This window comes from Crotalus tigris, unplaced genomic scaffold (assembly GCF_016545835.1).
Source record: "Crotalus tigris isolate CLP2741 ecotype Arizona unplaced genomic scaffold, ASM1654583v1 scf7180000019363.1367679, whole genome shotgun sequence".
Lineage (NCBI taxonomy): Eukaryota > Metazoa > Chordata > Lepidosauria > Squamata > Viperidae > Crotalus > Crotalus tigris.
In genome coordinates this window covers 923,455-945,887 of record NW_024097499.1, presented here as the reverse complement: position 1 = coordinate 945,887, position 22,433 = coordinate 923,455, and the positions used below count along the sequence as shown (strand labels likewise).

The following is a 22,433-nucleotide window of genomic DNA, read 5'->3' as shown; positions in this document are numbered from 1 at the left end:
ACCTGGATTGTTTCACTGCTGCCTTTCCAATTCTCAATTTGAAAACAGTGTTGTGAGATAAGAGATTTAGGTAAGATGGTGATGATGACATATTTTATTGACTAAATATTCCAATACCATTTCTTTGGTGCTACAATATTCACCCAAGTGTTTCGTTTATTTGTTTGATAAAGTAGTCACCAGAAGGATGACCACGATCCATATGTCTAATAGGTCTTCCAATTCCATTATCATCTCTCTGACTAAGCAAGCATTTGATAGCTTCCAGATTTTGTTTACTCAAACCACCATCTCCTGTAAGTCTCTCATCTCATCTGCACTTTTCCCTCAGACATGCTTTGACTTGGAATGGAAGTCAAACAATGATCTCTGAAGTGTCATGAATGAAAGCAGATGGGTTGGTGCTTTGGAAGTCACAAACCTAAGTAGCTATTCATCGTCAAATCAGCAGGTTTGTCTACTCTGACACTGGGAGGCAGTGTTTTGTACACAAACTGATCAGGGTTGGCATAAGACACGCTTGTCATAAAAAGGAGACCTGTAGCAATGAGTAGAGAAAGAAAAGGCAGACAAGGAGGACAAGTTAAGCAGAGAGCAGAAAAATAGATAGTTCCATGCAGTCCAGCTGAAGCGCTTACTGGTACAAATAAAGGACAGTAAAGAAATACACTGTGAGAGTATACAGCAGGGGTCGGCAAATTATTTCTGTAAAGGGCCAGATCCTACCCCTCCTCTGCCTCTGTGGGAATGGCTAGCAGGTCTGCAGATCAAGGAGCATGACAGCCAATAAATGGTAAGGCCTGCAAGCAAGAGGCTGCCAATAGGACAATGTACCCCTGGCGCTCAACTCCATCCCTCTCCCCAGGAGCTCAGCTGAGGCTCAAGCCTGGCAATCTGCCACCTGCTTACCTATCCATTCTTATATGTAGGCCATAAAACAAGAAGCAGCAGGCTGGATTTGGCCCATGGTCATAGTTTGCCAACCCCTGATATAGAACATTAATCAAGGAACAGGATAGTGCAGGGGTGGGCAACCTTGGCTCTTTTATGACTCGTGGACTTCAACTCCCAGAATTCCTGAGCTAGTCCACAAATCATAAAAGAGCCAAGGTTGCCTACCCCTGGGATAGTCAATAACAGCTTTCCCCAACTTGGCATTCTCTGCATGCTACGGAACTATAATTCCCAGAATTCCAATGGCCATGGTAGCAGGGAGGTATGTGAATTGCAATCCCAATATATGTCCATGTAGAAAAGCCAGGTCTAGAGATAACATTTTCTGGAATGTAAATAAAGCTGTGGGTTTTTTTTTCATTAACAAACATTACTAAATGTAACGCCATACCTATTTTTTATCTTATTTGTGGAAAACTATTTTATGCTGTTTTATCCCCAGCTTTCACCTTTGTGTTCCATTCCAGCTGTGAAAAACAGATTTGCTGTAGATGTCCCTCACACTAGCAGTAGAGGAACCAATGGCAGACACAGTGCTTACAACAGAAGATCCACCCAGTGTCTCCAGTGAAAAAAATGAAGCACCATCTTTCCTCACAGACAGTCACAACAAGTCCTATGTTTTACTTACGGTATCAGGACCCAGTTTAGTGTAGCCACCAAAGCTACGCAAAGTTGTGCTTATTTTTCACCGTTTACCTTAATAAAAACTATTTTGCCATTTTTTTAAAAGTGCCATACAAATGTTCATTTGGTTGAACCCAAGTTCAATGCCCCGCATCCCCCCCCCCCCGTCAGCATTTAAAAGCACATTTGTAATTCCCATGCAAGGCAGAACTCTATCAAGACAGCCATTAAACATTTCAAGGAAGCCCCAAGACTTAAGCTGATGGTTCTGGAGTGTTCCTTGAAAGCTTTTGCTATAGATATGTTTGCATCCTGTTCAGCAACCAGCAATCGATAGAATTCCTTAGGCTAGATAGAGCTACTGATCCTCAACCCATAGTCTTCCATGAGAGAGAGAGAGTTGTTAAGCACGGCATAAGAATTTCCAAGTTGACAACTGTACCTCTTAAATCTGTCTTCACGTTAGTGGCTCTTAAGGATTCTACAGCCAGGATGCTATCTGTACTTTGGAGGAAGCTTAAAAATGGCAGGATGAATGGCTAAAGCTTTGATCAAAATTTAAGGGTTCCATAACTCTGTTACCTTCTGGGGGCATTTCAATTGGACCGCTCGGATGGCCATTTTTCCTTTCAGTTCTCTCAAGAGTTTAATCCTACCTAAATAACTGTTAGCAGGAACAGGAACCAGGGACTCCTTTTTCAGGCTTTCACCCCCAATTTCATAAGGCCCATCATCAAATATGCCCATTTCGTCAAGGGTGTGATTCTTTTGCTCTGCACGCACCATGCCTAGAAGAATGAAATGGCAAAACAGAACAAAAACAAAAGATGGGATGAATGTTAAAGAACGGGGAACATTAAATAAAATAGTTTTAAAATGGAAGGAGCAAAGAAACGAAGGGAGTGACCACAACTGAGCCCAATTCTATCCTTGATTTGATTACAATGACATAATGAATGGCAGAAAAAAAGATTCTGGAAAATGAGATTAGGGCAATATGCACACACACACACATACACCCCGCAAAATTTGCATATTGTATTGGTAGTAAACATGTAGCACGGACACACTTCATAATTTGCATATTGTAGTGGTAGTAAACATGTAGCATGGACACACTTCTAAATATACTCCACTTGAGAGAATGGCATCGGATGGATTATTTTGGCAGAATCAAGTTTGCTGAAGAGATAGAAAGGACTAGAAGCAGTAAGAGGGGAGGAAGAGAAATCAGAGCTTTTCAAGAGTACAGAAAAGTGAGAAAGGCACAGATGCCCAGAGAATTTGAAAATAAAGATGGAGATCAGAAATGAGTAAGAATTACATTAAACTTTTTTGGGGGGCGGGGGGAGAAGAACATATTTCCAAAATAAATCAGCTTCATGACTAGAATACTGAGTGACTAACTCTTGTGATAATCAGAAAGTTGTTTCTTTCCCTCTAAATTTAAAAGGAGAAAAGGGCACTTTGGAGCCTAACATACATTAAGCAAAATGACAAAAGCAAAGCTTCCTATCCCCTTCTCTCCTTGTGGCCTGAGTCATTCTTTCAAAATCCTGCTGAGAGGGAGGCCTCCTGAAAGATATAGAAGAAGCATGGAGCATCAGCTGAGTAACAGCTTTAGGACAAAAGGGATTGGCTTCTAAGCAGTCAAATTGTTCCTCCAGTATTGTGGACGTTTTCCATTGCTATGTGGAGATGCAGGAATTAGAATCTGTGGCTTAGTGATGCAGATCAGATGCTCTATCACAAAACAATACTCTGCCCTGTTGGTTTTGAATGTTACACACACACACACACACACACACACACACACACAACCACAGTCATCTATTTCCTGTCCCATGTCATATTGCTTAGGTGGCTGCAAATGGAGTGGAAGGGATAAAAAAAAATCATTTTATGAATTTACTATAGGCAAATGATCTTAGGAACCAAAATTAGGGTAGTTGAGTTTAAGAGCTATGATATAAACATTAAAATCACTGGCACTTCAAGTACTAGGGGGAAAAGTCTCTAGAGCTGGTGAGAAGCTTAACATGATATTCTAATGCTGACTGGTCAATACTGGAATGATAATCAAGAACTGAAAACGCTGAGTCAATTACTAAAGAGTTAAAATGTCATAAAAATCGTACAATCTTACTCTCTTTTTGCCTTTAGTAAGCCTTTTTGAACTTAAAAGTGCAATGTTCAAAGTACAAAGACATTCATGCAGCACTTTATCTTGTGTCTGGACATCTCAGGAATCATACATCTTTCCTGCCATACCTAATAACAGTATGTTTTTCTAATTCTCTGAGGGACACTGGAAAGTTTTGATTGGCATGGCCCAGCAAAACTCTTTTAAGAGCTTTGCACTCGCAGTGGTCTATGTGCTGAGTGCAAAGCAAATGCCAAAGCAAATCTATCTGTGGGATTTATAGGAATGTTCTTCAAGCCACAGAGAGGAGCTGTAGCTCCATGTCATAAAAACGTGCTTTGCAAACAGGTGATGGAAAAAATACTTTGCAAAGAAAAGCTGATAGCATGTCCAGTGAAAAGGATCAGATCACAGGTGAAGATGAAGAAGATGAAGCAAATGAAGACGCAGAACAGAAAAAAAAAAAAACCTGCTGAAACTCTGTAGAATTCAGGAAGTCAGAGCAGACAGCGGAAAGAGAGATAGACCAAGTCTAAAGCAGCTTTTCATGGTTCTTTACGCTCTCCTCCTAATAACCAAAAAGGCAGGGAATGAAGTTGGGGCATATGGTGAATCAGTCACTAGTTTGTGCTGAATTCTGGTTACAGGCAGTCCTCTACTTACAATCAATTGTTAATGACCATTCAAAGAGCCTCAGAAAGAATGTTTATGGCCCATGAAGCACTTCAACAGAAGTAGTTGTCAGACTTAGTGGACAGTTTTATTTGACAGAACATTTGAATGATGGATATTTACAAATTCTTGCATCATTCCTTGCTGGCTTCCTCATGGCAATCACCTGTCCGCTTTTTGGATACTTAGCAATCAGCTTACATTTACAACTGGTTGCCAAGAACCCCGGGCAATCATGTGATTGCCATGGGGAAGCAAGCAAGGAACGATGCAAGCATTTGTAAATATCTATCATTCAAATATTCTGTCAAATAAATACTGTCTCCTAAGTGTGACAACTACTTCCGTTCACTTTTTGAGAAACCTAAACATTTCTACACCATTGAATACACTGCACAATATTCTCTTACAAAATTGCAGAATTTTCCCTGGACAAGTAAAAGCCTTAAAACTAAGCAACTACTGTAATTTAAGTTCACCAACAGCTAAACCTGATACCTTGTCTCAGAAAAGTCCAATCTTCTTGACAAAAACCCAGCATGTGGAGAGGTAAGCTTTCACTTGAAAACACCTTGTGCCAAGGCACAAAGATTGTACAGGGCTTATGTGTCAGGCACAGGTGTACGCTGCAAGGATTTATCACAAGAAGAAAAGGCCAGGGCAGAGAAGAATTCCACAGCTATTGGTATAACAAAGAGCACAAGAAAAACACTGCTTGGACAGAGAAAAAAAATGGTGGAAAGGAGTGAGTGGTGTTTTACAGCTTCTCTGCATAACTAAGATGGGGCAAAGCCATGGGCTTTCCGCCTTAATCACCAAATGAAATTCAGCAGATTTCTCTCTTCTGATTACTTTGGCTTTCAAACCAATTTTCTTCTCAATGAGGTTAATGGAATTTCAGTTGATATGAAAAAAAAACCCAGCAATAATCTAGGTGATTTATGTAAATGCCTCCTGATCTGCATGTTGAACGTGTGCGCGTTATGTGTGCATATACAGATATACATAGACATTCTTTTTGCATAAGCCTCCGCAAGGTATAAACATCAATATTGTATATTTTTATTTATTAATTAAATCTGTTTGCTGGTCATCTTGCCACAAGGCAACTCCAAAAAGATGCTTTGCAGGAGATAAGGGCACACTTGTTTCATCTGTCGGTGCCTCACTTGGGACGGTGCACCTTTTCCTGGGCATCTGTATGATGCCCAGAAAAGCTAAATATTACTGCTGTCTATTCTGAAGCACCTTATCATTAGACACGCTTCCTTAATGCAATTTCTGTGTTTAAGAGTAATATACCAGAAACCTGTTTGGTTGTTCTTCAGTTTTGGGGTGAATAGCATAAACGAGTGTTCAAAGTACATAATGTTTTCTAGCAGTGATTATTATTCTGTAGGATGCAGGATGTATAAATCTGGAAATAGACAATAGGAATGATATGAGCATAAAGAGGTTATACCTTTCCAGTTATAGGTCCCTGGTGCACCAAATACAATGTAATGATTATCTCTGGTAAATGTGGCCGCGACACCTTGTTGGCAGGAGCCAAATTTCTCATGGCCCCTCAGCCGTCCATCACAGAAGCTCCATTCCCCACCATCCATATACTCATTGATGGAAATGGAAAGATCCTGACTCAGCACGTAGCACCTCCCAATGATGTCTCGGGTTTCCTGTTCAGTGTTGACATAATACCTTTTCTCGTAGCGATGTGCACAGGTCTGTAAAGTATCAAAAGCAAATTCGATCAGTCAACAGATCTGTCTCCTCCACAAATGAACAGGGCTGATTTTCCAAACAATTAACTCCGCACAGAAGGTCTGTCTATTAGCGTGTCTTTGCTTTAACCAGACTGAATTGTATCTTAAAGGTGGCTTTACCTATAAAATGTAGTGAATTGTATCTTAAATGTGGCTTTACCTATAAAATATAACAGTGCACTTCCAATCTTATGTACACTGCTTTGTTAACCGGACCTTCGGAATAGCTTGTTTATTTTAGTTGTCCATATATCAATGTGGCTTGTGTGTAAGATCCACAAATAAGATATAAAAGAGAACTCTAGACCAGTTCCCATCTCAAATGATCAGAAATCTGCAAATCCTTTGAAAGAGACGCTGTAGAATACATAGGAGGGCACACGTAACACCACTTTCCAAATCACTCAAGCAGGCAGAATTTTTCCCAAGTGTGTGTGACTGCTCAAGAACCTGTCCCTGGCTGTCTCCACACATGTATGCATATACTGCCGCTTCACTTCATTCCACAATTCGGAAAGAAAAGATACGTACAGCCCTAAAAATTAGAAAGAAAACCAAATGGTACAATAGCACAACTTCAATCCTAGGGGTAACAATGATTAAACATTAGTCTGGCAGGCTAAACTATACTTTTTTCTTTTGTTTTTGAGTGCTGTGGGGGCTAGCGTTTTATTATGGAAATAGGGATTCCAGTAAGGATGCTGGAGGGATTACAGATTTTTGATGGGTTGAACCTTCAAACGGCTATTTTTGTTCTCCCTTTAAAAACTGTGGGAATTCATCCCTAAGTTGCTTCATAGCTTTGACACCAGCATAGTGTTTCTCAACCTTAATGACTAAGATGTGTGAATGACTCCCAGAATTCTGGTTCGGGAATTCTGGAGTAGAGGTCCACATACCATAGTTTTCCAGGATGAGAAATTTAGAAATTTAGCAGATCCATTTTTGGGAGCTTTAAAAAAATGGTTTGGTATATGGTATATGTCTCCTTGTGGTCTCTATGTTGTCCACTTCTGGCACTAAAATAGTACAGGTACTCCTCATTTAGCAATGACAACTGGGACCAGCACTTTGGTGGTTAAGTGAAGTGGTCACTAAATGAAACCATGACTGCACTTTCTTTTGCTTTAGACCTGCAAAGATCATAAATGTGAGGATAGGACTCAAAGATAATCCCTGTCATAATTGTGAATGGTTGCTGTACAAGGCAGACGCTAAATGAGGATACAGGTAGTCCTCAATTAATGACCATTGAGCAGCCGTTTGAACTTACAACTGGACTGAAAAAATTAACTTATGACGAGCCCTCACACTTATGGCAATTGCAACATCTTGCGTGATCACAGTCTGAGACCTTTCAGCCAAGTTCCGACCAGCAAAGTCAGTGGGAGATGATGGCAGGTCACAAGTCACAATCACATGATGTCTCAGTTATCAAGCACTGCTGGAACTGCTGTTGTAAGTCAACACGGTTATGTGACTTTTGCTCAACGACTGCTTTGAACTTGAAATTGTCAACGTTGGAATTGTCAGCGTCATTTAGGATTTTTAAGTGAGGAGTACCTGTATCTATAAAATCAAAATAATTCTGAAGACTTGTCAGTGTCAAAAAAAAGCCCCCAAAATAATCCTAAAGGTTTATCAGTGTCAAAAAAACCCCAACAATGTTGAGGCTCAGAGAACATTCTGAAAACTTACCACAATTTTCCCACCTGGCCCCTGACTTCGCACAGTTACACCCATCCATTGATCTTCTTTGCTTTCTTTTGTTGGGTCAGCTAAAAAAAAAATCATTGCAAAAAAAAAAGGTTTCATCTATTTCTACTAGTCTTTTAAAACAGTTTCTGTATAATTATGTGCAAATTATTATTTTCACTATGGATTCACTGAATAATATTATTTATATCCGCAACAGTCTTTAGATGGCGCTGTTTGTCTACAGTATTAGTACAAAATTTTCACTGCTTACTGCATTTAGTACTGGAGATACTGTATCATTATAGTATAAAATGTGTAATGAGTCGTATATTAAAATAGTAAAGAATAAAGGTATTCTTTGCTCGTATTCATCTTCTTCATACTATTCCTCTTTCTGTTTGTTGGATACTTCCTCAATCCCATCACAACAATGTATCAAGACTCCATGTTCATTGAACATCCTATCCTCATTTCTCATTCTGTTCTTGGGAATCTGTATTTGTCTAGAAAACTCAGAATTTCCTTCACTCTGTTGGTACATCATATGCTGTTTTTAACACAGAACAATTGGTGGTCAGGGAATTGACCTCACACTAATATATATGCAAAATATTTTTTTTTCTGGGACTATATATACTTTTTGAAGCATCTACGAACCTGACCCATCTATCATACTTGAATACATTACATGTGGTTTTTGAAAGAGCAAAACCTGCTCAAATTGCCAACAACAACAACGATGACGATGATGTTGGAAGGGACCTTGGAGGTCATCTAGTCCAATCCCCTGCTCAGCCAGGGAACCCTATACCATTTTAGACAAATGGCTGTCCAGTCTTTTCTTAAAAACTTCCAGTGTTGGAGCATTCACCAATTCTGGAGGCAGGTTGTTCCACTGGTTAATTGTTCTAACTGCCAGGAAGTTTCCCCTTAGTTTTAGGTTGCTTCTCTTCTTGATTATGAAAAACCAGTAACAATGAAAATGGAAGCTGAAAAACTAGCTAGGGGATTGTATTCAGGTTTAACAGTCATAATTAAACTGCCAGATTCGATTCTTCCAACAGGTTCCCAAATAAATATTTTTATTCTGCCTAGAAAAAAAAAAAAAAACCTCCAGCTAGCTCACCTGTCTCATCAAACTGGATACGTGTGCAAGGTAGTTCTGGAGTTTCGATGTTACAGCTGAACAGTCCTCCAGTTCTGTTGGCTTGTTGCAATGGGAAAGCCTTTTGTCGAGGTGCACCAACCAGCAAGCTGTAGAAAGAAGATCAGAAGAATGTAATGGGGAACCGACAGCTGCAGATGCAAATAAATATCAGGTATTACCTCATACACTTATAAAACATTACATCCATTACATCCCTCTCTGGTCCTGATATCAGAGTTGCAGCCCCTCTTCCCAATTCCCTACAAAGGAACACTTTTTCTCTTTTGAAAAAAATAATACAGGTAGTCCTCAACTTACGACAGCCCAAACTTGCTGTTGCTAAGTGAAACATGAATTTTGCCCCATTTTACGACCTTTCTTGCCACTGTTGTGTTAAGGGAGTAACACAGTGGTTAAGTGAATCTGGCTTCTCCATTGACTTTGCTTGTCAGAGAGTTGCAGAAGTGGACCACATGGCCCCCAAGGCACTGCAACCGTCATAAATATGAGTCAGTCGCCAAGCATCTGAGTTTTGATCACATGACGTGGGGATGCAGCCACAGTCATAAGTGTGGAAGTCCCTTTTTTCAGTGCTGTTGTAACTTTGAATGATCACTAAATGAACTGTCGTAATTTGAGGACTACCTGCATTGGCATTCTTTAGCTTGCTTTAGTTTCTTATTTAGATATGGTTGTGCACCCGCTGTGTGCGTAAATTTTATAGAGCAGACCAAGTCCACGTTTTGCCTCAAGGGTTTCATCTTTGCTTTTCTTTGCCTGATTTAGATGATAAGATAAGGTAAGGTAAGGTAAGATAAGGTAAGGTAAGATAAGATAACCTTTATTGTCATTTTTTTTTATTGTGGGTACAACGGCACACATCAAAAATGAAATTTAGTTGCCCGCTCTCAAAGTGAAACACATACATGACACACACCTAAGCATACAATATACAGCATATGTATAGACCCACACCCCTACATATACATAACAATCAAGGGACCCCTGGGTGGCTTACAAGATTAGACAACAGACAGTCAAATATAACACACACATACCAGCAACCACAGTTAAACAGCTGACTCCATTCATCATCTGTATGCCCATCTATCTACCTAGCTGAACTACCTGAGGAAACAAGTCTTCAATGCCTTCTTAAAAAAACAGAGTTAGAAATGGGGGGCAGGCGGGCGGGCAGGGAATAATCAGAGTCATCCAAATCTTCACACGGAAGGTGTTGCCATCAAGAAGACACAGCCCTTATATTCCAAGATCTGTAGATCCTTTCAGAAGAAATGCTTATCTCCTCTATAATTTCACTGTCCTTGGTTTGCCAAGTGTATGTTGCCCCGCTAGCTTAGCTCCTTTTGGGCTTAGAAAATTCCTTCAGGAATTAACTAGTTCTGGGACTTCAGGCCACATAGCATCTGAAGTACAGGTCATCCTTGACTTACAACCATTTGTTTAGCAAATGTTTGAAGTTACGACAGCGCTGAAAAACGTGATTTGAGACCCATCCTAGAGTTATGACCATCATACCATTACCATAGTCAGGGGCCACAATTCGAGTACAGGCCAAGAGCTTACATTTTCAATGGTTACAGCAGGGGTAGGCAACCTTGGCTCTTTTATGACTCATAGACGTCAACTCCCAGAATTCCTGAGCCAGCCATGCTGAGGGGAAAGAGAGAGTTTCCAATCTGAGCCATGCTGGCTCAGGAATTCTGGGAGTTGAAGTCCATGAGTCATAAAAGAGCCAAGGTTGCCTACCCCTGGGTTACAGCGTACTGTGGTCACGTGATCACAATCTGTGACCTTACCAGCTGGCTTCTAATAAGCAAAATCAAATGGGCGGATTTGTTTACCAATGGTGTGTTTCACTCAATGATCATCTGATTTGCTTAATAACTGCAGTAAATACTTAACACTTATGACCCATTTAATAAACCATAGTTAATATTTCTAAGGTGCAGTTGACAGATGACAGCCAGGCCTAAAGTACATCTTAATGCGAGTATTAGTGCAAATAGACAACCACAGATATAAATGTATCTCATGATTAAAAGTGAAATAAATCCACAGGACAAGAGATACTGTAGGTTGAGAGAAAAACAACAGAAACAATAGCTACAACTATTAATGGTTGAATACATGATACATCTCATCAGGTGTCATGTTGATTCATTTCATTTCATCCTATTCAGATACTTCAAAAATCTTCCCAGATGATAACTCCACTCCAATGACTCCAAGTAAAGCCAGGTTCATTTCTTTGAAACCTGTGCTTTAAAATCCTTGGTTTGTCATCAGATGAGAAAATCACACATTAAAGTGAAATGAATTGATAATCATTGTGTTTTAAGATGTAGTGAATGACTTGTCTCATCTCCTCATATCATTAAGAAACTCTGGGCTTTTATTATATTGTGAGAATCTGTTGCTCTGCAGATTGTTAAATTACTTCATGCTAGAAATGCTGGTGGTTTTGAATAAGGTGTTATTTTTTTCCTATTGTGTTATTTTTCCATCTTGTTTATCTTTTATATAATCACAGAAAATATTTAGTTTAAAGAGAGGAAAAAAATTCACAAAAACAATGTTTATATGATATGTATATGGTCAGGCTACTAAAGAAGAAGCAGTCTCATAATACATGGCACAATGAACATAAACTGTATATACACATTACTTTAAAAAATCCTTTTGCATGTTTTAAGAATTGGAAACAATTGGTCCTTTAGTGCTTTCTCTCCCTTTAGCAAAGCTCTAGCACAGTGACAAGCAAACAGGCCAGAAGGGTGGACATTTCCCAGAATCTCTACAATGGACATGGTTTTTGTTGGCCTTGTCAGCACCATGGGGAAGCAAAGAGGAATAAACATTAGTGGAACTGACAAGAAACTCTGAGTTTTGCCAGACAAAAAGAACAGAGCAAGAAATTCATATGTGTAAAGCTGGTAAGTTCATCACGCACACATGTTCTCACACCCGGGACTAAAGGGCAAAAGGGTTAAAATCTGAATGAAATCCATTCCTCTGCTGGAAGAAGCATGGTGGCTTAGGGGCTAAAAAGCATTTAAAAAGCATTTAAAACTTAAAATAATGGACAGTATTGTATATGCACTATGTATGCATATATGTATCATATATTCTGAGGTTTTCGCGGGTGTTTGTATGTAGGTCTTTGGTTATTCGGGTTTTCTCCCGCGTAAAATTGGAAATGTCTTGGCGACGTTTCGACGAAGTCCCGTTTGTCATCTTCAGGCTGGTGTTTTCAGCTTCATGCTCACGAAGCTGAAAACACCAGCCTGAAGATGACGAATGGGACTTCGTCGAAACGTCGCCAAGACACTTTCAGTTTTACGCCCGAATAACCAAAGACACACACACACATATACACACACACACACGCACACGCTCACGCACACGTACATACACACACACACACAACAAAGGAATCAAAAAACAATCATAAACCCACCTTGGCACAAAACTATCACTGATGGCACTTATTACAGTGTATGTAACATTTTTACATGTACACACCTGAGCAAATCATCTCAAACGTGCTTTAGGAAAGTATGAATGAAGTCCATCCAGATGTAGTACTCTTTGGAATCTGCAATCCCTTGAAAACGCAGTCTCAGTTAAGAAGACTCTCAGCTTAGCTGAAAAATATATGTCTTTCATGCTAAATGAAATCTGTCTCCAGCCATCAAGTTAATACCTAATATTGGACAAGTTGAAGGGTATTTGTGAACAACAGACCCAGAAATTAATTTGAAGCATTTCTCCCATTGTAGATAGATTATCTTTAAAACATGGTAAGTCTATAAGGGAGATTGGTGGTCTCTAAGTATGATATATAACAATATTATAGAAGAGGAACAAAGTGGAAAGTCCACTTTCAGATCAATGCAACTGATATGAGAGTGGATTTTTAAAATTCAAGCTCCAAGAATTATATGGAAAAAAATACAGTATCTGCATAACTTTCTTATAGTGGATTTACAAAAGAGATTTGTTGAAGCCTTGTAGAGTTTTGTGAGAAATTGTGAGACAAAGAAAAAAAATGAAAAAAACCAACAACACCTAGGACATTACTTGAAGATCGGATTAGATCAGATTAGAGATGTGAAAGAATTAGAGAGAAGTGATAAATTGCTAAAAAAATATCTTTCTTTTCAACACTTACTTCTCTTTATTCATATATTAATTCATTTATGCATCTTATGCATAGGTTTATGGATCCCCATCTCCATTTTATGGTATGCCACACTTGGAATGGTTTCATGTTGGTTCAATGCCCCAAAGCAAATCATAATTTATTTAAGGACCACCAACCCAATTTCACACATCATCTTAAACCAAAATAAAATTAACTATCCATACCATGGGGCAGAGCAATGCATGACTGCCTCTGTCAGACTAAATTCCTCCTTTTTATTTGTCAGACTCCTCTTGACTTTTATTACATTCACGTCTTCACTTCCTTGAAAAAATTCCTCAATTTTTTTTCAGATATGTCTCCTTGAAAATTAATTTCTCTGAAAGCACCTTCCAGCAAGATTTATTTCCTAATAAATGTGTACATGACTCGAATAAAAACAATGTACTAAAACAGTCAGTGGTTGTCACTACCTTAAAATATATAAACTTTTCTTCCGTTGTACAAAAATAAGTACAAAGAGAAAAAAGGTTTATAAGATTTTGTTGCAGTTTTTTTTTTTTTAAGAAAAAATCAACAGCAAAGGAGGAATCAAGGTGAAATCTATCACATGTTATTTTTAGGCATGCTAAGAGCAACTGGCTGCCAGGTTTGGGTGTTTCCCAGACAAATATGTATTTCCTTTTGAATTCCAACCCACCCAGACTGTGTGTGAACCTGTCAAACTGATTGGGTTTATCTCAGGAAAATGTGTAGGCCATTCAGAAATGTTTTAATTGCTTGAGATTCATTTAAAGCAAATGATTGTAAAGACTTGACCAATGCTGGTGAATAAAATAATTATAAATAAATTGTAGGCTCTTCAGATGTTGCTGGACTGTATCTCCCAGAATCCTTCGCCACTGCTCTCCTGGCTCCGCTGAATGGACAGCTGTAATTCAGCAATGTTTGCAAAGTGACCAGTGGGTTTTCTTGTGCACTTGATTGACCATCATGGGAACAGACTGCTGAACTAGTTCAATCCGGCAGGAAGTTCTTGAAATAAGGCAATTTGTTTTAGCCAGAAGTAGGCCATAAAATTCTCCATCCCAGCCTTTCTCAGAAGTGCCCATCAGAGGTCTATTTCAACTACGGTAATAGCAAAGCCTAAGATTGGCAGGAAGATATTCTGGACTACAATAAACCTTATTCAACACCAATCATGCAAGTCATAACAAAGTTTAAATGACATGTGTGTCATGACACCATTGCACAAAGAATCTTCCTACTCTTAGCCTTCAGGAATTAACGCAGATTATTTTTGGAATGTTTATAACCAGGACATACGGTAAGAAAACAGTCCTAGCTATTTTGTCAATAGTGTCAGGAAATCAAAGTTGCCTCCCAATAGGAACCTTTTCTTGGAAACAAAGCATGATTCAACTGATGTACAAAAAAGGATATATAGCATTTCCCTCTTTGATTTGCCTGATTATCCATGATCCTCCCACAGCAGAAGACTTCTGAGCAAACTGGAAATTTTCACACAGGACATTCAAGCAATAGTGGGAATGTACTGATTCTTTCAGACAAGAATAAGAATGGCTGTTATGAATAATAGGTTAATGTTCTACTTGGACAGTAAACTGACACTTTTCATTCCATTGCTAAAACATTCGTCTTTGATAAGGGATATGGACTCCAGCAATGCATCATCTGTCCTGCCACCTCTCCAGGTATGCTAGAAACAATTGTGCACAATCTTTGCTCAAACCAAGGGCTTTTGAACAGCATGCTGGGAGTTGAAGCAGAACAGGACAAAGAAGATTAATCAATCAACTAAAATGTGATTAAACTAAAAAGTAAATGTTATTAATTAAACAGTGTCAATATGATTATTCTCCAAATATGATTAGTCATTTCCACTTTGGGAAAATGACTAAAAATACAATTCAATGGAAACTTCTAGATTGACTCCAGAGACTACATCCTAAGCTTTATGGGAGGCTGAAAGTTGTATAGCCTTGCATAACAATTCTTAGACTTCTTAGCCTACATGGGGAAACTTGATCTAACATGTCTGGGAATGTACTTAAAACTAATTAATTGTTTACACCTTTTTACAGATGGTCCAGAAAACCGGTAAGCATCAGGTATTCATAAGCAATGTCACCTGCTGACCTATAAATGCATCCCTTTATTTGTAACTGCCCACCTGACTACAGCACCAGCCAACTCTGGCTGATGAATAATTATCATTAACAGAATAACAGAGTTAGAAGGGGGCCCCTGCTCAGGCAGGAAACCCTATACCATTTCAGACAAATGATTGTCCAATCTCTACTTAAAAACCTCCAGTGTTGGAGCACCCACAACTTCTGGAGTCAAGTTGTTCCACTGATTAATTGTTCTAACTGTCAGGAAATTTCTCCTTAGTTCTAGGTTGCTTCTCTCCTCGATTAGTTTCCATTCGTTGCTTCTTGTCCTGCCCTCAGGCGCTTTGGAGAATAACTTGACTCCCTCTTCTTTGTGGCAGCCCCTGAGATATTGGAACACTGCTATCATGTCACCCCTAGTCCTTCTCTTCATTAAACTAGACATACCCAATTCCAGCAACCGTTCCTTATATGTTTTAGCCTCCAGTCCCCTAATCATCTTTGTTGCTCTTCTCTGTACTCTTTCTAGAGTCTCAAGTTCCTTTTTTATATCGTAGCAACCAAAACTTGATGCAATTAATATCTTAATTACTGTACTCTTGCAGAAATCAACTTGAGGTAAGAGAGATAGCATGGTCCTTACCATATCTATTCAAGAATTTTAAAAATTTCCATACAAAGCCATAGAAAAAAAAGACCTCTGTAATCTGACAAAATGAAATATTCTATAACAAGTCGAGAAATGTAGCTGAGTTAAAGTTGAAAGGAATTCATGCTTGAAGGTAGCTGTCTTTTAAAAATCTCCTTCAGGAGAAGGCCTTTTATAGAACCTCATTTTTATTCTGCTTCCATCTGGCCTTGAGTTTACTAGTTTGGGAACAATGTCTCCTTCTCCAACCTTCAATCTGCTTTGGGGCTCAGGGAACCCATTTCATTTCAATTCTGGCAAGACTTTCGCTACTTCTGTGAGAAACTGTCTGCATAATTGTCTTGTAAAGGAGTAAAAAAAAGGCCTGGTGGAGCCACTGGCTGGATGTTAGCTGTAAAGAAAGAGGGAAAGTTTGTAATTTGGCATATTCTGCAGCTTTTTTAATAGAGTTGTGCCTTTAGGATGCCAAACACCTTAAGCGGGGATGGCAACTTTTTATTTTTCTTGAGAAGAGGAAACCACAGGAACTCAGTCTAGCAAACATTCTGCTCTTTTCTTAGCTTTACAAGATGTAACATTTATAAGGAAATTGCAAACCATTTTCTTACTACAGCAAAGGTGTGTGTGGTGGGGAGGATGCATTTCCTGGCTTGTGAGCCACATACATCACACCAATAACTCAGTTATGGTTCCAGCATCCCAGATTGACTTGCTGAATTTTGGCAACAGGGGTTTGGGCCATTTTTAAGGTATATGTGGGCTCAAGAAGAGATGTATTTATTTGCTAGATTCCTATCTTACCTTTCATTCCGGAGCCAGAATGGGAAAACCTGGCACTCCTCCATTTTTCCTCACGACCTTATGAGATAAATTGAGCTAAGCAAGAATGACTAGCTTTATAAAAAAATTATTAAACTGATATATTAGAGACTACCATCTTAATTTTCATTTTAATATTTTTATGCACATTCTGGCTTCATGTATTTATTATAAGCTTGTTAAGGCATTTTGCTAATCAGTGAATCAAATAACAAAAAAAGTGAATGCAAAGGAGAATGTTACAGCAATATTATTCATTTCTGAGAATGAACCTCAATGAGTAGCCATGGATCTCCTCTCAGAACGGGAAGACATCCCAAAATAGAGGAAAGAATTTTGTCTTTATTTTTCTATACTAATTCTGAGGGGGGCTCTACTCAATGGTGTGGCTAAAGAAGGAAGAGGAGGCTGAGTGTCAATTTAAATCAGCAAAACCCTAAATCACCTTTTGCCAATCTAATAATTATGTGGCAAACACAACTTGTACAACTACATCAGGTAAGGATAATAGATTGGGGAAGGCTACCTTAAATGATTTTAGACCTGGCTAGGCTATCTGAAGAGCTTTTGTCCATCACATAAATTATCCTTCAGAAGTGAGATGTCTATCTTACAATCATATGATCTTCTTGGTGATGGACCCTTATTTAAGCCAAGTAAAATCATAGTGGTTCATCAAATCTTTAGCAGTGTTCATGTTTTATGCTCCATTTAATCATTGTTTCAGCATCATCAGCCTTAGCATCATCACCATCCTGATAGTTTATTGTATGTTGATGTCATCTCTTGGACTGGAGAAAGCCAAATGTCAAATCCACCCTCAGCCATAGAAAATCTTTGGCTGATTTTTGGCTAGTCACCCTCTCTTTAATCAATCTCACGTGTTTATTACTTTGGGGGAGAAATGGAAGGGAGAGTGTTGAGTTGATGGAAGGAAAGGAAAGCTAATGAACGAATGCTTACAGAGTTGTGGTCTGTGTTCATTTTGCAATTGCTAATTTTATACATCTATTCCATCTCATTTTTACACTATTGTGCAAATTTAAAAGGAAAAAACTATGCAAACATTTATATTTTTCCTCATAAAAGTTATGCTTATAATTGCATTTGGAATAAAAGCTTATTATCTTTCAATGTATTCTATGCTAAAAGATAGGTGTGTCAATGTGTTTTAAACCACTGTGAAACCCAAAAGAGAACAATAGTACATTCCAATCCTCACATGTGTGTAGGAGAACCTTCTCTGACTTGGTGATCTCCAGCTCTGTTGGGATTGTTGTTACTGAGATTTCCAGCCAACACAGTTAAAGAATTCTGGGTGTTGCACTTACTAAGTAAGAGAAAGGGCATCAGGTTAAGGAAGGCTGGCCTAAAACCATTTAGTCTGTTTGAACAATACATTGTGCAAGCACATATCAGACACCCTACTTAAGACTCTTGGCTGGCTGGCAATAAGAAAGAGAAAGAATGTTTTATATTGAAATGTAATTTCTTCAATGCTGCAAAGGTACACAAAGGAAGCCCAGTTAATACCACCCTTCTAATTGCCTCTAAATTTCAAGTCACGGTGCACAAAGAAAGAAATAGGAATATGATGGCAGGGCAGACTTGGGAAAGAGGCAAAAACCGCCTTCTTTTTTCCACAAGCTCAGCCAAAGGCTTTTTAGAAGACTTGGACTGTATTCCATTACAGTTCAAATTCTCAGCTCACACCTGTGCTTATTAGAATAGCTTTCTTTTAAGAAACCAGTGGCCTTTTTAAACAAAAGAATGATTAGTTAGCAGCTACACAAAAAAAAAAAAGTTTGCAATGTTTAAGAAAGATATAGACTTGTGCTTCATGTCTCTAGGGCCAAATTTTCCCCATCTGTCTCTATGGCCCTGCATCTGCCCAGCAACTTGGGAAAAAAACACAACACAACAGCTATTCTGGATTTGATTCTCTAAAGAACAAGCATTATAAACTCTTTATGTTTTCTACGAAGACAAGTTAATTTTGTGGATGTCTCTTTGTGTGGATAATATGGGGTGGTGGTGGTGGAGGTTTAATCCAATTATTCCAGAAGGTTGCTGGTTGAGAAGAATGGTCCGGTTAGTACCATGGATAGGAAAGCTGATGGCCTTCAGAGGTAGTTGGATCAGGACTTACAGAGCTGTGGTGGCGCAGTGGTTAAATGCAGTACCGCCAGCTACTTTTGCTGACTGCTGGCTGCCAGCAGTTCAGAAGTTCGATTCTCACCAGGCTCAAGGTTGACTCAGCCTTCCATCCTTCCGAGATGGGTAAAATGAGGACTCAGATTGTTGGTGGCAATACGCCAACTCTGTAAACCACTTAGAGAAGGCTGTGAAGCACTGTGAAGTGGTATATAAGTCTAAGTGCTATTGCTGTAGGTAATCCTTGACTTATGATTGTTCATTTAACAATGGTCTGTAATTATGATGGCTTCAGAAAGGGTGATTTACGACCTGTAATGGCACTTCTAGGCATAGCAAAACATTGTACTCCAACCCTTGTGGTCATGTGATCATGATCTGGGTGCTTGGCAACCTGCTAACACTTGGCTAAATGCCCCATGAACATGTGATCGCCATTTGGAATCAATTTACAATGGGGAAGCTGGTAGGGAAGGTTGCAAGATGCTGCTGCCTGCCAAGAAGACTCCTCCTTGGTTCTGGGGGCTGGCTGAAAGAGCTGCCACCCAAGGGAAGTTAAACAACTTAGGTGGGATACGAAACAGAGCTCACATCTCAAAGAGCTAAGCTCTATTCCTGCAGCCTACTGGAGAAGTTTCCTTGCACGCATAGTGAGAAGCTAACATCTTAGCTGGGATAGAAAAATAGAGCACAGATCCTGAAGACTGTAAGAAAAGTTTAAGTGTTTAAGTTTTTTAAGAAGAGACTGGATAGTCATTTGCCTAAAATGATATAGGGTCTCCTGCTTGAGCAGATGGTTGGACTAGAAGACCTCCAAGGCCCCTTCCAGCTCTGAAGATCTGAGCTCCATTCCTGCAGCCTGCTGGAGGTGTTCCCTTCCATGCACAGAAGGGAGCTGAACTCAGCAGGCAGCTCTTTTGCTCTGTCCCTTTAATGAACTGGGAGATTGCATAATGATTGCAACCAGGAGTGCCAGGATTGCAATTGTTAAGCAGAGCACTCACCTGGGCATCTTGCTTAACAACTGCTTTGCTCAGTGAATGAGGTTCTGATCCCAATATTGGTCATAAATCAAGGAATACCTATACACAATTCTTTCATGTTGATCATGCTGGCTAGAAGTGGTCAGAGCTGAAGTTCAAAACATCAAGCAACATTGTTCAGCAAGCTTTCCCATTCACAGCTTTGCAATGCAATTCTTTCGTCAAGGTTACCCAGTAGATAATTAGTTCAATTATTTTCTCTTCTATGGAAGTTTGCAGCATTCCTTAGAAAAATTCATATAAATCATAAAGTTTATATAATACATCAGATTCAGTTGGGAAAAGATTGTTAGAACACATAGATGCACAAACAGAGCGTCTGTTTATGACTCATTAAAGCAACCATCTCTTTTTCTGGGATTGCATGTTTTATACAACGGAAGCACAAACTTGGAAAAAGACTTTAAAAAATCACAGTCATTCATATTCCCACATATTTCAAAGCACCTCTTCTAAAGGAAATCTAAAGGATTTGCATCTTTTCCTCCCTATTCTCTTTTATTTTCTGTTCATTTTTCCTGTCGTTTGAACTTTGTCAAAAATCTGAATCTTTTATGGAGAAACAAATTCATCTAACCTTCTCAATATGCATTCCAACAATATAATATCATACAAAATGAAGAATTTTAATAGAGAGACTATATTTCTTTTGTCTTTTGGAGAGCAGTAAAATTTTGAAGAACCTTATACATTTTTTAACAATGAAATCCAATAGAACAGTGGTTCTCAACCTGTGCGTCGGGACCCCATTTGGGGTCGAACGACCATTTCACGGGGGTCGCCAAACAGCACAGTCCGCCATTTTTTCCCCCTTTTCCTTAGCTGTGCTACTCCCTTTTATTCTATTGGCTTTTGAAAGCCAATAGAATAGACTCTCTTGAATAGAGTCTAATTCTATTGGCTTTCAAAAGCCAATAGGAATTGTCCAGGCTGTCTCTGCCCTGCTGAGCCCGCCAAAAGTCCCATTCTGCAAACGGTGCTGCACCAGTTGAGTAGTCCTCGACTTACAATCGGTTGAGTAGTCCTCAACTTACGACCGGTTGGGGGTTGCGGCATTAAAAAGGTTGAGAACCACTGCAATAGAATCTGCTAAGAAGTAAAGTTGCTTGAATTCCGTGAGCTTTACTATCAATAATTGGGGAAAAACTGTAATCCTAAATCTATTTTTGGCTTCTACTTGGCATGTAGCAGCTATTATAATACATGTGATATCTTATCCAACCCTGAGCTGACTTTACCACATCCTGTGATGTCCAACCACATGGCACTCCATAAGACAACACCCAAATTTGAACTCGTGTGTTATGACCCACTATTTAGTTATATCTACACCTACAATCAGATCAGAATGACTTACGTTTCTCTAAATATATCAAAATTTTACCTGTACAATACATTTAGTCATCTACTATTAATATTTACTGACATTGTCAATTTTAGAAATGTTATTCATTTTCTGATTTTGGTCTTTAATGGGACTAAAGCATTACTAATTGCAATATAGGCAAATTAAGGAAAAAGATTAAGGGAATATGGCAGCAAATTGAAGTATGGATTAGTAGAGAGTTCCAATTCTCTTCTCTGTTATGTACAGCAGGGGTCCCCAACCCCCAGTCCATGGACCGGTATCAGGCCGTGGCATGCCAGCAACCGGTCCGCACAAATAAGCAAAGCCCCATCCGTGGGATGCAGGCAACACATAAAACCATGCACCCTCCAATCCACGGAAAAACCTTTCTCCACAGAACCAGTCCCTGATGCCCAAAAGGTTGGGGGCGTCTGATGTACAGCATAAAGAAGAGATATGCAATGGACATGCAACAGGGAACCAGAGACAATGATGGATGCATATCCAAGTATTTTAACAAATCTGACCTCTGCTAACATTTTTAGGGACAATAATCAGGCCATGCTTAAGTAGAACCACTGAAACCAGTAGAAGTTAATGATATAATTCCTATAGATTTCCATGGATCTCTTACACATACAGTAGCTAATTCTGGATCCAACCCAAAGTATGTAAATGTGTCCTCTGTCTAGACATTACTAAGATTAATTTTTAGAAACATTTTCTCATACTATGAGAACATCACTTTAGACCTACCTGACTTCAGAAAGCTCACTTATGTATGCTAATAAAATAAGAAATACATTGATATTACATACACAAGCCTCAGGTTGCCTTTGCCAATTCCATACCCAAATGAAATTGAAGGAATCACTGTGGAAAACTTTAATACACTTAGGGTTCAGTTCTGTTTTGTTTTGCTTTGTTTTCCAGAAGTCATCTCAATTAAAATAAAATCTAATAATGTACTTCAATATCATTATCACGATGCAACTGTGCCTTTCAAAAAAAAAAAGGGAAGAAAAGGAAAATTACAGAGAACATAAAAACTGTCACAGCTTCAAATAAAATTTAACCTTTGGGACATACCTCAGGTTTACTTGGTTGCCCCTC

The 22,433-nt window shown here is 39.0% G+C and overlaps 1 protein-coding gene across 2 annotated transcripts in view; it reads right to left on the bottom strand.

Moving 5' to 3' along the window:
• The window catches only part of ITGA6 (integrin subunit alpha 6), a 69,132-nt gene that overhangs the window by 33,986 nt on the left and 12,713 nt on the right, over window positions 1-22,433 (bottom strand). For both annotated transcript variants that reach the window (XM_039361774.1, XM_039361775.1), the window contains exons 2-5: window positions 8,984-9,111; window positions 7,858-7,937; window positions 5,859-6,120; window positions 2,238-2,369 (exon numbers count right to left, since the gene is read on the bottom strand). In XM_039361774.1, the coding sequence (XP_039217708.1) occupies window positions 2,238-2,369; window positions 5,859-6,120; window positions 7,858-7,937; window positions 8,984-9,111 (602 nt within the window). The remainder of the gene's footprint in view (window positions 1-2,237; window positions 2,370-5,858; window positions 6,121-7,857; window positions 7,938-8,983; window positions 9,112-22,433) is intronic.